The sequence below is a fragment of the Psittacula echo genome (assembly GCF_963264785.1).
Source record: "Psittacula echo genome assembly, chromosome: 1".
NCBI lineage: Eukaryota > Metazoa > Chordata > Aves > Psittaciformes > Psittacidae > Psittacula > Psittacula echo.
In genome coordinates this window covers 104,505,321-104,522,659 of record NC_137735.1, presented here as the reverse complement: position 1 = coordinate 104,522,659, position 17,339 = coordinate 104,505,321, and the positions used below count along the sequence as shown (strand labels likewise).

Below are 17,339 nucleotides of genomic sequence, written 5' to 3'. Positions count from 1 at the left end.
TTTGACTTCCTTGAAGCTCTTACAGAAAAATGTGACACTACTCATTTTGAGCACACTTCTAAACAAAACAAGCTAGCAAACAAACTCGTGTACCGTGCTCTTATCTGCTGAGACACCTGCAGCAAAGCCCTACCATAGAATCAAAGAATCACAGAATGGTTTTGGTTGGAAGAGACCTTAAAGATCATCTAGTTCCAATCACCCTGCCGTAGGCAGGGACACCTTCCACCTGACCACGTTGCTCAAAGCCCAGTCCAACCTGACACAGGTTGTGCTAAGGAATTGCTGCAGTGAAACATGCATTCTTGTACTGGAACCAAGTAAGAACCTGGTACTTCCTTGTGCATGGCCACAATAGAAACTTCTTTTGTATTTGCTCAGTTGGAATATCCATTTTGGCCAAGCCTTAATGTTCTTGTGTTCCACTACCATGCGAAAATCTCTCGTATTTCCTTAACAGGACTACATTGTGCTTTTACACTGGTGTTTCATTGACTGGGCTTGAACTTTGCTGTTAAATGCTGTCAAAAAAAAAAAACCCTGACTCATCTGAAGACTTCAAAGGAAGCAAAATGATCACAATAGCAATTGATTGTTTCCACTTAAAATGAAACACACATTCTGCACTAACCTCACTTTACAGCCAGTGTTTGAGAATGGTTGGTCATGTAAGTTTTCAATAGAATGAGCTGCAGAGAAATTAATGACACACTGTTACTATTTTTTCACAGACTGGCTGTTTGATATCAAACAAACCTATGGTTAGCCCACCAAAGCCATTAATCACTCAAAGCCTCTGTTGTCAGACAACAGACTTCCTAATGGCTTGGACAACTGCTTTGAAAAGTCTCACGTATTCTTGTCTAAGAAATCTCTTCCTTAAGTACAGAGAGGGTGCTTGAGAGATCAGCTGCTTGTCCCATGTACCTTTTTAATTGCAAGAACAACTTAGTGGTTTAATAAAATAAATGAGACAATGTTCCTGTTTCACTGCAAAATATCAGTTTTAATTTATGAAAGTATGTTTGAAATTAACATTATTGCTGAGATCTGAGCAAACTTCTATCCAGGCTATTTACACATTCCAATTTAACATACAGGATTTGGACACTGATTTAATGCCTGTAGTAAAAAAACCCTTTTCTTTCAGAGAGGCCTGGTTGATATTTTTTAAGTCTAAACTCTATAATGAGTTCAGACAAATCATTGAACCATAGAGTGGACCTTAACGCTCATTCAGTTCCAAACCCCTGCGACAGGGAGGGACACTTTATACTAGATCAGGTTGCTCCAAGCCCTGACCAACCTGGCCTTGAACACTGCCAGGGATGGGGCAGCCACAGCTTCTCTGGGCAACCTGGGCCTGTGTCAGTGTCATCACCCTCATAGAGAAGAACTTTTTCCTTATATCTACTCTAAATCTCCCCTCTCTCAGTTTTATGCCATTCCTGCTTGTCCTACCACTACATGCTCATGTAAAAAGTCCCTCTCCAGATTTCTTGTAGGTTCCCTTTAGGTACTGGAAGATGCCCTAATCTTCTCCAGGCTGAGCAACCCCAATCTCTCAGCCTGTCTCCATAGGAGAAGTGCTCCAGCCTTCTGAGCATCTTTATGGCCTCCCCTTGACTTGCTCTAACAGCTCCATGTCCTTCTTATGTTGGGGTGGGGACACCAGAACTGCACACAGTACTCCAAGCGGGGTCTCACAAGAGCAGAGGGGCAGGATCACTTCCCTTGACCTGCTGGTCATGCTCCTTTTGATGCAGCCCAGGATATGGCTGGTTTCTGGGCTGCAAGCCCACTCTGAAGCTGGCTCATGTTCAATTTCTCATTGACCAACACCCCCAAGTCCTTCTCCTCAGGGCTGCTCTCAATCCAGTATCTGCCCAACCTGTAGCTGTGCTTGGGGTTGCCCCAACCCCGGTACAGGACTTTGTACTTGGCCTTGTTGAACCTCATAATGCTAGCATTGGCCCACCTCTCAAATGTGTCAAGGTCCATCTGGATGACATCCCTTACTTCCAGTGTGTCAACAGCACCACAGAGCTTGGTGTCATCAGCAAACTTGCTGAGGATGCATCAGTCCCCCAGTCCATGTCACCAACAAAGTTTCTACACAATGCCAATCCCAATACCGACCACTGAGGAACACCACTCATCACTGGTCCCCACCTGAACTTTGAACCATTGACTGCTCTTCCAGTGCAACCATCCAGCAACTATCATAATAAACCTTTTTTCCTAAGGAAAGGAACAACTACATTGGGTTTCATACCACTGTAATTACATTATTAAAATAATGTCAGTTTAGTTGTAGGCAAGGCAACTGCAAAAAGCAATGTCTGTTTCTCCCAGTATATAATTAAGTTTATTACTTCCTGCCAGGTTAGGAGCAGCATTTCAGGCCTGATATAAGTACTTGGAAAGAAGGATCTTTCTCTCAGTTCAAAACTAAATCCATGGAAAACTACAGAGTGTGAAGTCCTAGGAGTAAGAAGGATCCCAGGAGGTAGCCCAATTCATCCCCTGCTCAGAGGCACACATGCAAGTCTTGAAAGATGCCCATCTAGCCAGCTCTCTAAGGCATTTGGTAGAGAGTAACACTAACCTGCCCAGGCAATGTGTCAGTACTTCCTGCTCCTCACTGACTGCAAAGCCATGCCTGTGCATATAGCCTGAACCTTTCATGTTCTGCTTCAAGCCCACTAATTCCCCTGCTATCTCCTGCAGATGTAGGAAACAGCCCATGAAGGCGGTTGGCTAATTCACTGTTTCACTCACTCTTGTTGAGTCAGCCTTTCCTTGCAGATCTTCTGAACTTCTGAGTTCTCCTTCCTGTTGGGCGCATGTTTCTCAAAGAACAGCAATCAAAACCAGGCACAACACTTTCTACCTTTAAGGTGGAATGTACGTGTATGTACACACAGAGATTATATGCATGTCAAACATGCACACTGAAAGATAGGTTCATTGACTTCCAGAAACAAAGCCTACAAACAATGCCTAGATTTATATCAGATAAAGGATTTTCTTTGGATATAGCTATTCAGCTTGGTACAAAAATATGGCTATTCAAGTAAGAGAAGTAAAAGTTCAATTGTATTTGACAGTGATCTCCTCCAAGACAAAAAAGGAAAGAGCTAGACACTATTCTGTGGCATTTAAATCAGCGAGACCACAAAGCCCAGGTACAAAAATGCAGTGGGGACACCTCAGACCATCAGCCATATCTTTTACTGTGGTAAAACATAGTGACTCTCAAAATAGGATTCAGGAGGTGAAGTCCTGTGAGTCTTGTTGTCCCTCACTATAAATCCAGACAATGATTTAGATCTCTGCAGTGATTCAAGCCCTAATGATAAGTTTTAAATGAGAGCAAGATATTTCTGTAGTGATTGCTGAAACAGCACATTATCATACTTTATTACTTCTTGTTTATATTGGTTGGGGAATCATTATTCACTCAACTTCATTATGTACTTTTTCTTTGCTTCTCCTGCCTATGTCACCTTCCTTCATCTACCCCATCTTGCCTTTTCCTTCTTTATCTCAGTCTCCCTTCCTCTGCAGTGGCAATATGGAAGTAGTCTGGAGACACAAAACTCTTCCTGAGCTGTTAGCTGATGCACAGATGTGCTGTGCTGCTAGTTGTGGAGACAGTCAAAGCCAGCAGTGGTATAAGAAACACATGAGCATTTTCTCTTCAACAAGTAGTGCTCTAACACAGAGATAATGGTGCGAACACATTGCTAAGTTGCATTCTCTTCACATGGTCTCTAGATAAGTTTAACAGTTGATAGATGTAAAATTAAAGTGACAATTTAAAAGCCTGTTGTCAGGTTTCTAGCATGTACAAGAGATCCCTCCAGACCAGTGTGCTCTGATCACTTTGCACACAGAACTTTAGCTGACAGAGCACATCGGTAACAAAGCACACAGTACACAGCACAAGTGCAGGATCTGAAAGCTGGGGAAGACAGAGGCGGGAGATTATGATAATTTAATAACAAGGAACTCTTCATTATATCTTCTCTCAGCCATTTCCACTTGTGCAAACAGCACCAACCCTTGGGCTGAGGCCAAAGTATAAATAGATCATCAATTTCAGTAAAAGCTTGAAAACTAAATTACAGCTCTGCAATGCAGATAGGCCTGTTGTCCTGCAAGAAGCATGAACAGAATCTGCAACTTCCAAACTTAAACACAGCAGCCTCCTCTCTTCTGTGCAGAGCACAATAAGAAGGTAAGTGCGTGCAGTGTTGCCAACCTGTGGTTAACCAAACCCTCCACGAACAGGGCAGGGAGAGAAGAAAGGGGGAAGCCCAGGGTCAGGATCCCAGGAAGGTGTTGGGCAGGGAAAGGGCACAGACAGCCCGGGCAGAGAAGGGATGCAGTAAGAAGGGCTGCTGTCTGTAAGTGCTTTCATTCACTTCTCTGGCTTTTAGACTGCAAGCTGGGAGATAATTGTGTCTCTTCAAAGCTTACCAGCCGCGGTTGCACTCCCTCAAAATTTAAGAGCTCCTCAGGGCTGAATATTCTGCTCACAAGGTTGCAATTAATTACTCTGCCATTTCCAAAAATCTCACAAGGTTTTCAGGCAAAGATTCTTCTTGAGTGTTGTAGACGTCTGATTTCAAGAAAATGAAACCAAAACTGGAATGACCCTAGCTCCTATCCTCCCTACAATGAAATCAAAACTGGAATCACCCTAGTTCCTCTCCTCCCTACAATGTAAGGGGGTATTTCTGTATACGTTAATGGAAATGCTTTTGAAACAAAAATAAGTGTGTATCATTTAACGTGAATATGTGTGTTTAAGCTAAAAAACTGCAAGTCAACTGAAATGTGACTCCTGCTTCCAAAATTAAATCAACTATTTCAGACTTCAGCTTCTACTCAGCAAATTGCCCATTGACTGATACACACAGTAAATTCTTATCTTGAGATCATTAAGTCCAGCCACATCGGCGCAATCTGAGGTCCGCTTTTCAGGCAATGCATTCATCTTGTAGGCGCAACACCAACAGCCCCAGCACCACACAGAACTGTCTTCAGCCAATCATCACTTCTTGCATGCTACTTACAAGCACAGCATCTTGATGCCTGGAGCAGGACCTGCTTCTCCCACCAGCCCTCAAGCATGACCTTGGCACACTGCTTCACACCTCTATGCCTCAGTTACTTCAACTGCAAAGCGGAGAAACGATACCAATCCATTTTGTGGAACACTCAAGGTATATGAATGGAAAGTGTCACCTGATGAGGAGCAGCAGCCTGGCTTGCTTCCACACCGGGCAGGGTTTGTACAGATGGCTTCTCGAAAACCTGGGAAGAAAGCTAGCCTGCGCAAGGAAGAGCCCCAGGAAGCCAAAGTCCTTTCCTGCCACTGGAAACCTTCAGCATGTCAGATGTGTCATGACTTACACAAGCTTAAAAAGGAATGGTAGTGTGATATCTAAGCTACTGTGTCAGCCTAGATTCTCAAACAGTCATTACCCCTGCATCATGCTACTGCTCAGGACCCCAGGGAGTGATGAGGACACCAGGGCAGCCCCAGCACAGCAGTGACCATGGCCGGGCAGGGCTGAGGGGAGCTGGAGATCAGCCCTGCGGCTGTATCACAGGGGTTGGGGCTCCTGCCCCAGGGACTGAAATGGGGCCCTGGGCCATAGGGAGGGTGGGATGAGTCCAGGAGGGACTGCAAGGCCTGTTGATGCTCCCAGGGCCTGGAACTCTTCTGCAGACAGGGCAAGTCACTTCACCCTTTTTTACTTCATTTCTGCTTTGTAGAGTAGTCAAAACTGACCTTTCTCCTATCTACCAATACTACAAATACTGCATAGCAAGAAAACTTCTCTTGTCATACAGCCCAAGGCTCAACAGCAGATCAGCAGATGCTGCAGCAGCGCAGTTGCTCATAATGGGCTTGCCAAGAAGATTCTGTTAATCACTCAGATCAGCCATCAAAACTTCTGTCTGTCCTTATCTGAACACCAAAAGGGAGCTGAGAGCTCTCCAGAAATTTCAGCTATGGACATCTCACTCTTCCCAACTGTTTGTAACTCCCTGCATCTGTCTTCCTTCTATTTTCATGTATTTACCTCTCAGTTTCTAGGACGATTGGTGCAGAGGTGTCTTTCAGTCTGACAAAAGTGAACCAGACCCTCAGGTTTCATGTCCAAGGAAACTCTCATTCCAACTAAACACCAAGAAAAAACTTCCAATTCCACTTGGGGGAGAGGAGAACCACAATTAATTTCACACCGTTCTCTAGAGGACATTTGCTCTCACCTGGCACTTTACACGTGTGCGTACTGGAGTTCATAAGCTTAAAGGCTAACAAGGAGGGGAAAAAGGAAGCTGAGGACTTTGCAATCAGCTCTGAAAACAAGCTTCTAGTTGAGAAAAAACAAACAAACAAAACCCCACAAAACCAACCAAACAAAAAAAAGAATGAAAAAAAGAGGGATGTTATTCCAGAAGATTCATTCCTAAAACACTATGTTGGTTGTGCCATGAAGCCAGCATCTCAATTCCTGCCCACCTGCAAGCAAGTTGGCTGACTTAGGAAGCACTACAGATCTCTGAAAATATTGATGGATAAACTGTGGAAAGAATCAGCAAGCACCAGCATCACCTGCAGATGTTCTTCCTTAGTCTGTTGCTGTTCTCCAACAGGAGACAGATGTTCAGGTCCTGAACACTGCACAGTCACCTGAAAGCCTGACATAGACCTAGCTTTGCTGCTCCAAGTAAAGCAGCACCTGGAGGTCTTTTACAGCAGATTTTACCACTCCTTTCTAATGAAGGATGATACCACCCCATCTGTTCACAATATTGATGTGAAGGTTTTAGATACAAGCTTAGCGGTTTTTCTAAGGGCTGCAGATTGGAGAAGGACTATTTTCACTTCACTCTGTCATTTGGATTCCTCAAGTCAAGACAAAACAGCAATGCTGTATGTTAACCTTGGTGGGCAGCCAGATACCACACAGCTGGTCGCTTGCTTCTTCCCTTCCAGCAGGATGGGGAAGGTACTTGAAAGGGCAATAGTGAGAAAGCTCATTCATTGGATGGTTTAATAAGAGAAAAAGGACAAAACAAAGAAAAGTGATGAAAAAAGCACCCCTAGGTTTACTGTTGCGCAGAGTGTTCTGTGGCATGGGTTATTCCAGAGGTCAATCTGGGTCAGCTTAACACTGTGCAAGCACTGTTCAGTTAACAGCTGAAACATCCCTGTGTTAACAACTTTGTTTTGGTCACAACTCCAAAACACAGCACCATACCAGCTGCTATAAAGAAAATTAACAATATCCCAGCCAAAACCAGTTCAAACAAGTTACATTAGCTCCTACCCCCCAGACAGCTGTTCTCAGTGTAAAATCCTGACAAAGCAATGTTTGTTTGAGCCACAAGTGTTTCCCCCCACACTGGGGAGGCCCTTTTGAGTAAAGAGCAGGGTATCACTGATTAACTGCTCCCAGTTCAGCAGAAACATCAATGATTGTCCCACAATCAAAACTGCATATTAGTAAGTCATGACTAACTATTTAGCATGACTAAATTTACCCAGCTGAACCAATTAAGCTAAATCCCAATTAGTAACAGTTAAAAAACACCTTTGTCATTTCTGGAATAATAATTAGAGAAGAACTAAATTTTCTAGATGAGAAAGCTCAACCTCTATGTCTAATGAAATACACTAGAAGAAATTGTGACCTTTTAAATAGCTAGAAATTAAAAGATGGCATTAATACTTCCATAGAAGCTACCAATAAAAACCACAAAACCAAACCAGCAAAGGACAGAAAAAAAAAAAATCAGGAACCACAACTTCAATGTGCTACTTCAGAGATAATTTCCATGCTGAGCACTTATGCTGAAAACAGCTTCTTGTGTCAGCTCCAAGACCTTCTGAAGTTATTAATATTCTGCCATCAGTTTCAAAGGGAACAAGATTTGCCTTGCAAAATAATCAAGAGATGCAACTATTTACCAGTGACTTAATTTATGGCAGCTTTAGTTGCAACTGCTACAGAATTTAGAAAAGACAATTAACTGTATGAGTAAAATGTTCTGCTAAGCACCTCATTCAATATAATCAACATAATGATAACAAATTTTAAATAATCAGGTTGTAACATTCTATACAAAAATGTTCTTCTGAGGAGAATGGGGGGGACATCTTTCGTTTGTATACTGTGTACACATTTAACTATTACACATATCAAAAGGCAATTAATTTTGTAAAGAAATTTAATGTGCAAGAATGATTTCCATGCTCATTTACAATGAAATAATTAGTTTTAACAAATAATCATGCCTTTGCAAGCAGAATATTTACATTCAAGTTTACATGTTTGTTCAAGTTCCATGTGTGGTATTGTCAGAATTAAGTAAGAATGCATCTTCAAATCAAAGTCTGCATTTTGTATCTTAGAACATCACCACCTTTCAGACACTCAATGGAAATGACATATTTCCTTTCTTTGCAGTACCCTTATTTCCCAGCTACAGTACTGGAAAAAAACCCAAACCAAACAACAAAATCCTCCACTCGCAGAAAGCAGCATCACAAACATACATTAATCTCCTATTAACGAAGATTTGCCAACTTGTTAAATGGAAAGAAAGCTGGAGACTACCTCTGTATAAATGACTTTTGGAAGACTGTTTATGTCATCCTTGCAAGAGATCATGCCTTAAGAAAATGAGCCTCAGGGCAATTCTTTCACAGAATCTTACATTAAAAAAAGATTTGTCTTGTCAATGTGGAAGTGAACATCTTATTATAGCACCAAACACACTTTGGAACTTTTTGTTCTTTTTTTTAACCACAGGAATGACTAGGAAGTCTGCATCATGGTCTGGCACCTTATTAAAAACAAAACCAAGAACAACAAAAAACCCCAGAACACCCACCCAAAACACTTGCTGCTTAGCAATAATCCTTAGAAAAATAAATCAGCAGTTCACAAACAGTTTAAAAATATTTTTAGAGTGAAGAAATTCAAACTGTAATGTTTTGGTGCTGCCTCTTCCTCCTCACACTCTATGATGTACGTTCAAGCTTCAGCTCACATGTTCTTAGTCTTTCTCTTGTTCCTTCAGCAACGGTTGCCAACACAGGCTTCTCAGTATCTCCCACCCACCCCAACTCATCTTTTATTTCTTAAACAGAGCTGGAACTCAGCTAATAACAATATGCAAACTCAGAAATGGTTCTGAATTACAGCTTCTGATGGTCCTGTTCAACAGCTCAAAAATGCAACAGAATTTTTGTTCACTTTCACAATGCCATGTGATGCTTACTATTTCAATCCATGCTCCTAGGTTTCACAGGGGCCTGTAATTACAACAAACACATGACAGCATACCTGATGATATGCTACCCTGACTATTACATAAAGTTAAAGGACAAAGGATAGTGATTGTCTCAGATTTTGGCTATTAACATTATGGGTAGATACCAGTTTTGAAGATGCAAACCTAAACATTCCCACATCTTAAATAATCTTTATATTTGGCAGATATTATTTAATTTTTTCTGTCTTCATGTTGTGACATCTCCTCCCATACTTGTGGGTTGAGAAGCAGCTGTAGAAGGCTGGACTGGTAACATTTCTAGCTCAGATTCACGTACAAAGATGACGGCATCACCACTGACATTTATTAAACACTGTGCCTGAAAAAGAAAAGACAATAAATTGTTACAAACATGAAATAATACATTTTATTTATATTTTATGTTTACTTATATTTGCTAGATATTACTACACAGATAACAGAAGAGTCAGAGATCAGGAGAAGGACAAATTATTAGAATTTATTAATGAGGCAATCTCTACCATATTTTCTTTTATATTCACTCACTTGTGTGCTCTCAAACATGTAGACAGATTCTCATAAGACCACCACAAATGAAATATCTGGATAGCTGTACTTCCTTTCACTACTGTTTCGAACATATGTCATGTAACAAAACAACCATATTCTGGTGTTGTCTTTACCAATTAAGTGTTTTCCCTTTTTGTCCAAAATAGAGCATTTTATATCAGCAAATCCAGGTGTTCTTACATGGAGTCAGGATACAAAGCCTAACACTGTAACATCACAGATGCTAAATAAGTTCAGCACAATTGTTTAATCATTTCCTATAATCTACTTCATTTTAGTAAACTTAGTATTTTTACCCATTTGGGTATTTATGAAGCATATTCATAATTTTGTATTAACTCAGATGTTCAAGAACACTCTTGACTTCTTTAACCAAACATTATGATGAAAGATCCAGAAGTGTTATGCAGATATAACAGGGTCACTGTTTTTCAAATATATAAAATGTTCAATTGCATCATACTAATCACAACAAGCACTGTTATTTCAGATCATAATTTACCTGATTTTTGTTTGGATTCTCCATGAAAACACACTGCTTCATTATGTAGGAGACAACTGCATTCCCTCCTAAAGCTGCAACGTGAGCTCTCACCATTGCAAACACTTCAGCAATAAAAGCATGGAGAAAACCACTGACACCACCCTCCTGAAATAGAAGAAAAATTACATTTTATGTTAGCTATAGCTACAAGATGCTAGATACTTTTCTAACACTTTTATCAGCTCAATATTTCAGTGAATCCTAAATGGTATACTGCATAGAACTTCAAAGCCATTCACTGCTAAATGGGTCACAGCGAAAAATCAGACCAATGGAACTTACTGTTTGAGGAAAAGAATCACAAGGTTATTAGTTTGTGACTGGCAATTTTTGCAGCCACTATATTACACATACGTGTACTTTTCAGACATTTCTACGCGTCTGCATTTAATACTTCACTGACAGCTGAATAATAATTTTTCTTCTTCCATCAGGAGGATAGTGCCCTTCTTTTTTTTTTTGCTAACTGGGAAGCAGATGAAGAATAATTTCCACCGAGGATTAAAAGAGATTTAGACTTTTTGGAAATTACTTGTAAGCGGCCATCACAGCAACTTTATCTGTCAGTAGCTCTCAACATTCAGTAAAGAAATTATCCTTCAAAATACAAAGTAAGCAAAGGACAAAGTAACTACTTGACAAGCAAGCTATTCAAGCTGGTCTGTTGTTGTTTTTCCCTTCCTTGAAACCCAAAAGAACATGTAGCCATCATGTTTCATTAGGATTTTTGACTTGAAGGAGCTTTTGGGGGATTTTTACTTCTTTGGTACAAGCTGAATAATTTTAATTTCTATGAAAGAAGGAGAAGGAAAACAATGAAGTATGTTTTTTTTTCTAGATAATCCTTATCAAAGAATGTGAGCAACCGCATTGCAGGGAAAAACCCAACACACAATAAACAGGTAACCAACCAAAAAACCCACAAAATCCACAGAAAAAAAATAAAGAAAGAAACTGATCAAACAGAGCTCACTATTGGTTCAAAACCTCTATAAAATTTCAAAATGAAAATCAAAGGCAAGATCTCTAGACTTCCCACAAGTGTGCATGCCACTTGAGAAATGGAAGAGGCAGGTAGAAGAAGAGGGTAGCTAAGCTGAACTTCAAAAAACATGGGCTGCCCTCATATCTGCTGGAAGAAGTATCATCTACCCTGAACAGATTCATAAAATCATAAGAAAACATACTTTGGATGAAAATTAAACAAAAGGGCAAGTATAATTTCACCAATCCAAGCATAAAGCATGAGTGAAGTCAACTGCAGCCCAAAATCAAAATTGCAATGCAAGTTTGTCATTCCTTGTGGAATTTTGATTTTGTCCACGTGTTTTAACAATTACAGCAGGGAAGAAAAAGAAAATCTGCAATATTATAAACCTAATACAAATTGTGATGACAACAGGTAACAAAAGATTATGAATATCTACCTGTAAACAACAAAACCTAAGAGTAATGTATAAATCTGACTTAAAATTTTCACTAATTTTTGAAGCACAGTGTTTGGTATATACTTCAGCTTATGAAAGTGTTCATAGGGCCTCAATATCCTGTAAACTACTGTAAGAAAAATATAAAGCAACACAAATACAAATGCTGCTAATTATTTTTCTGTAGAATATGAAAATCTGAAAGTTGCTTGAGTTAGATATGATGATTGCTCTGTTTTGATTCCGTTACAGCCTCTGTGCAATTGTGTGCAACTAGTATTAAAAGTGGTCTGGGACTTGGCCTATGCAGCTAAATTATATGTAAATTAGCTGCCCTGGGTGCTGGAAATAGCACACTGACACTATTGCAGAAACTTTACAACCATCCCAACTTCACGGAGGAGTTGAATCAAATACTTGAGGAACCTACCTTCGCTGAGTTCTGCTATTGTAAACACCAACACTTGCTTATCAGCTATCTAATTTGTATTCACATAAGCTGTGGCTAGTACAAAAGAGTCATATAACCATTTCCCTGATGATATATCATATACATCCTTTTGAAAATGCTGCCTTTTTCACATATACTGCTCAAGTTAAAAGAGGCCATAATTCGCAAGATCGAAACAAGATGTTTGTCTGGATCTAAGTTTCTTTAGAGAGCTGATAATTTTTATTAACCTCTGCTCTGTAATTTTATCAATCTGTAATTAGCAAGAAACAGCATACACTTCATCACTGACAAGCCAGGTAAGAGGTACATTATATTTCTGTGGCCAGAAATTGTACCAGAAAGATGCTACTTCCCAAAAGAACATGAAAATGATAAGGAACATGTCTTGCATTCTGGCATGCTCACAGGATTTGTTGTCCAGATCCAGACTGGAAATCATTGTTTGAGTATCACTAGCTACACCCCCTAAGCTGGTTGTGAAGTTATATACTCTATGGCTTGCTTTTTAGATGTTCATCACGCAGAGCTACCTTACTCAGAATGCATATATTATAACATTAAAAATCAGCATAACAATAATATGATACAGGACATCTTGTATTAAACAATGAATTCTGAAATCTAAGTGCTCTGTGAAAGTTCACCATTGAGGTTACTAAATGAGAGAAGAACGGAATTATTTTAGCATTTAAAATTAATCTGTTTAGGGTTCAAATAATCCCAACTAGCACTGTTGTTGGTCAAAAGCCCATTATTTCCATATAGTTCTATTTAAGAACTCATTGATTTAGTATTATATTCAAATTCAACAGCAATGGCAATGGTTCAGTAGCCCTTTCCTAACATTGCTAAACACAAAGCAGCTCTACATGCTCTATATCAAAAGCAGCAAATGCAACTTATTTCTCATTCAGCACCCACCCTCAAGTGACAAAAACTCTATTCCCTTGCTGTGCCATACCCCAAACTCAAGTCTCTTCAGATATTTACCTTTGATTATTAAAATTAACAGAAAGTGCTAATCCCTGATACACAGCTCACCTCACGCAAAGAAGTGGTTTCTCGTATAAAAAACATGTTGATTATTCCAAGATATTTGGTTATTTTTGCCCCAGGTAGAAAAGAAAGAGGTGTCATCTTAACAACTGAGACGGTAGAATTGGTGCATGATGGAACAGAACGGTGCCGTAAGTACCCCTCAGCCAATGGACTTGCTTTATCAAGTGAAGCAGCTAAAAAGACGGGAGAAAATGAAGAGCAAGTAACTATCAAGTAAGATTGATTACTGTTTTTCAAAGCACAAAACCTCTTCTTTATGGTTTCCAAATAGCTTGGTGACAACATTCAGCTGCCTGTGATGCTCAGCCATACCATGTGAGAAAGGAAATTATCATGCAATGCATGCAAAAGGAGACAAAAAGCTGAAATGGAATTTATTTGGAAGAGTGGCATTCCTGCAAAGGAAAACATTGAGGCGAGTAGCTGCACATACAACAATCAGTTATAAAGTGAAGGTAAAGAAAAAAGTGCCAACATTTTGGAATACATATTCTGCTGGAGGAACAAATTACAGGAAGTGTGAAAGTTGTTGTGTTTCCCCAGTGCAGCATTTTCCATTAAAACAGATATTAATCTCTGCTAATTTAAGCAAGATAGTCAGACCTGTGGCCAAAGAACTACTGAAAAATAACTCACCACTTGCTAATTTAGTGACCATTGCCTTGACTGTCACCTTGGTGATTGCTTCCTGTTTCTCACCAAAATTTTTCCAAGATCATACATACACCTACATCCATGCAGTGTATGTTATATAATTAGTAGGCGTACACATTTATCGATAACTAAATTTTACTAAGTGAACAGAAATACTGCATTTTGCTTTTTATGATACTGGTCCATAAACTCTGTATTAGTTTACAAAGACAATAATGTCGGCAGTTTTCACACTCAGGTAGTCATTCTACACGTGATCTGCAATACTATTGCTGGGCAGGGAACTCCCCTATTCACCACTGGGAAATCAGAGATATGTCTCAGATTATCATAACGTGGTAGAAACAGCCGCCTACTTGTCTTAATTGATCCGCGCCTTATGGTCTGAGCTTTCAGTTTAATGAGCTCTATCCAGCTGTTGCATCTGTCTGCAAAGGAACTGTAATCAACTGACGTTGCTGAAAACACAGACAGAAAAACAAAAGAAAAAACAAAGAAAAAAATATGGATGATGTCTCTTGCTCATCTCAATGCTCCTTTTGAGGAAGCAATTATTTGTGTCTGAGAGAGAACAAACATCCCTTTCCAGGTCTGTTTGAAGGAAAAGTTACTGTATAGGTTTGATTTGTCCAAACCAGTGTACCGATTTCTGGTGATGTCCCAGCTGTGAACCAACTGCCTGACTGGGACTTCATCACTGAAAAAACATGCAAATACAGTCATTAACGACTAATACTAGATTTTTATTTTAATCTCATATTAGGTATTAAGGTTGGCTTTTTAAAGTTTATTTAAGCTTTGTTTAATTTTAGTTTTCATAGCTATTCTTTTCCTCAAGACAAAGAGCTGCTGATAATGATTTAAACTTCCTAACTATCTTTATCAATATCTAACCTAAAGACTGAAAAAAACCTTTGGTGATGAGGGTAAGAGTCACAAGCTGAAACAACACCTCACTTTTAAATACAAATGAATTTTCCTTACAAAATGCTGTCCTCATTTCCCCACCATTCCATCTCAAAATACCCTCTCCCCTCCCCTATCATTACAGTGAGAAGTAGAGTTGTTTCTGCTACGACTTTTGTTATTAGTTGCAAGGGTGTTTGCACGTCTTAAAAAAAAAAAAAAAAAAAAAAAAAAAAGGTTTTGCAAACACAGTTTCTTCATTATCCTGAAGAAACAGAAGGAACTCATGCTAACTTCAAATTAACACAAGCAAAAAAGCTCTCTCTCATGGACTTTCTGTCAGATAAAGTGATATCAATGCATCTGACATAGAAACACTTATTAACAAATCTGACTTTTGTAATTAAAAACCACATCAAAATATTATTATATCATTAAGCCACACCAGAGCATGCATTCTCAGTTAACTAGTAAACACTTCCTGGATTAAGACACATCCAAAAAGAGTGTACCAATATCCCAAGAATGCTCATTCTGTTCTGGCGTAGGGCTAAATTAAGTAAACTCACCTCTCTGAGCCGCAGGAATACCTGTGTGAGAACTTGCACCCTCCAGGACTTCTAATAAGACAAAATTAATCCCATTCAGGTAATATATGAGCAGAGTCATGTAGTACAGGACAACAGCTTTGTTCTTATAAAAAGAAATTTTTAGAGCAAAATATGAGGAAAAACTTCTTTTATATGCAGTATATGATGAACTTGGATAACATATAATAAATTAGTATAAATAATTAACTTCACTAAATCTGCCTTGCCATATGATCATTTACTAAAGGTCCTTACTATATAAGGTTGTATACAAACACTTTTAAAATAACAATCTTAAGGTAATTATGTGAAAAAGTTATCAACATATTAAATAAGCCACTGGGTAAATATAATTAAACCTAGAGTTCACTTGTGAAGAAATGACAGATAATAAATATAATAAATAATTATCTAGTTGAAAGCCTCTAAAGCTACATACAGTACAATAAGGAATGTGAAGAACAGTCGGAAAAGTGATACACGTGAACAGGCTACCCTCTACTGGTCAGTGCCCATTATACAAGTAGCATAGTCTAGCGAAAAAGACACCGGTCAGGAATTTCTGGCTAGCTCCTCGTTTAGAAAATCAAAGGTTAAGAGCATCAAATGTGACCAATTAAAAGTTAATGATACAGAAATGCACAAAAAGTAAAAATAAATAAAAAAAAACCAAAGCAATATTATTGCTGAAATTAAACTGGCCTTTGAAAATACAAGTAAATGTGGTAGGCACCTTCCTTTATGCAACCTATGCAAATGGCAAAAAGGAAGCACTAATACTTTACTAAAAAGAACATTTACAATAATTCTCAGATACGAAATTGCCTATCACTAGCCATTTTGGTGGCTAATAATATAGATAATCCAACAACACAGAGAAAGTAAAGAGATGATTTCAGTGAATAACCACCTAATTTTTAATACAATCACACGAGAACTGTGACAACCATTCTTGAAACGCAGCTGTATCACAGGTAAAATAAAGCGACTGTTTTAACAGCTAAAACAAGCTGCACTGCACAAATTATTTACTTTGCAAATTTAGGCTTTTTTCACTTCAGAAAAAAAAAAATGTATGCAGTTTTGCTCAGCTGAACAAGCAGTGTTTGCTAGATAAGGTAATTCCCACCATGAAAACAAGAAGATTATCTGAGGCTGACAATACATGGAGTTCTTTTACATGGGCCATTTGCAGAAGTAAAGCAGTATGAGGCAAACCTAACTATTAAGTAATATATAATTCTTTGAGTCAAATGACGTGCAACACCCAGTGGCTTGCAGCATTTTCGATACTATAAAAGCAAAGACAGAGGAGCTACAGGTAATCTACAAAGGAACATACACAGAATGATTTTCAAACCCATCTTATGTAACTCGCAAAAAAATCAGCTTTAGGAATGAATATATCCATTATGCTTAGGTAACAAAGAATATTTGAAGCATGTAACACAGTACAGATATTTTAAAGCTACTGCAACAATGAAAAATCAGAACTCGGAATCACTAGAAAACAATATTCAGCACTCTGCCATTTAACAGACCTTTAGCTGGTGAGAATGGTTGAGAAGCAAGGGGATCAGAGCAAAGTTCCAATGGAAACTGTAGCTGTTCTTCAGTGTCTGTAGATGCTTCAACAAAGAAAATATACCCAATTGATAATTAATCCCCAAAATAAGATTAGCTACTAACAGCAAGCACTTCAGATTCAATTTAGTCAAAGTCTGACCAGAACAAATTTTCTCAACATATGCCTATAGTGATGCAGTTCTGGACAGTTACGTGTCTAACAATAAATCCAGCTGCAAAAC

General features: G+C 38.9%; 1 protein-coding gene across 17 annotated transcripts in view; it reads right to left on the bottom strand.

Annotated features, from left to right (window-relative positions):
* Positions 1-8,227: 8,227 nt before the first annotated feature.
* C2CD5 (C2 calcium dependent domain containing 5) overlaps positions 8,228-17,339 on the bottom strand; it is a 64,132-nt gene continuing 55,020 nt past the window's right edge. For 6 of the 17 annotated variants that reach the window (XM_080627862.1, XM_080627864.1, XM_080627853.1 and 3 more), the window contains 7 exons: positions 17,073-17,159; positions 15,511-15,561; positions 14,679-14,732; positions 14,392-14,493; positions 13,364-13,554; positions 10,400-10,546; positions 8,228-9,685 (listed from right to left, as the gene is read on the bottom strand). In XM_080627862.1, coding sequence (XP_080483988.1) covers positions 9,554-9,685; positions 10,400-10,546; positions 13,364-13,554; positions 14,392-14,493; positions 14,679-14,732; positions 15,511-15,561; positions 17,073-17,159 — 764 coding nt within the window. In that variant the 3' untranslated portion in view covers positions 8,228-9,553. The remainder of the gene's footprint in view (positions 9,686-10,399; positions 10,547-13,363; positions 13,555-14,391; positions 14,494-14,678; positions 14,733-15,510; positions 15,562-17,072; positions 17,160-17,339) is intronic. The other 11 variants (XM_080627861.1, XM_080627860.1, XM_080627863.1 and 8 more) reach the window with 3 other exon arrangements.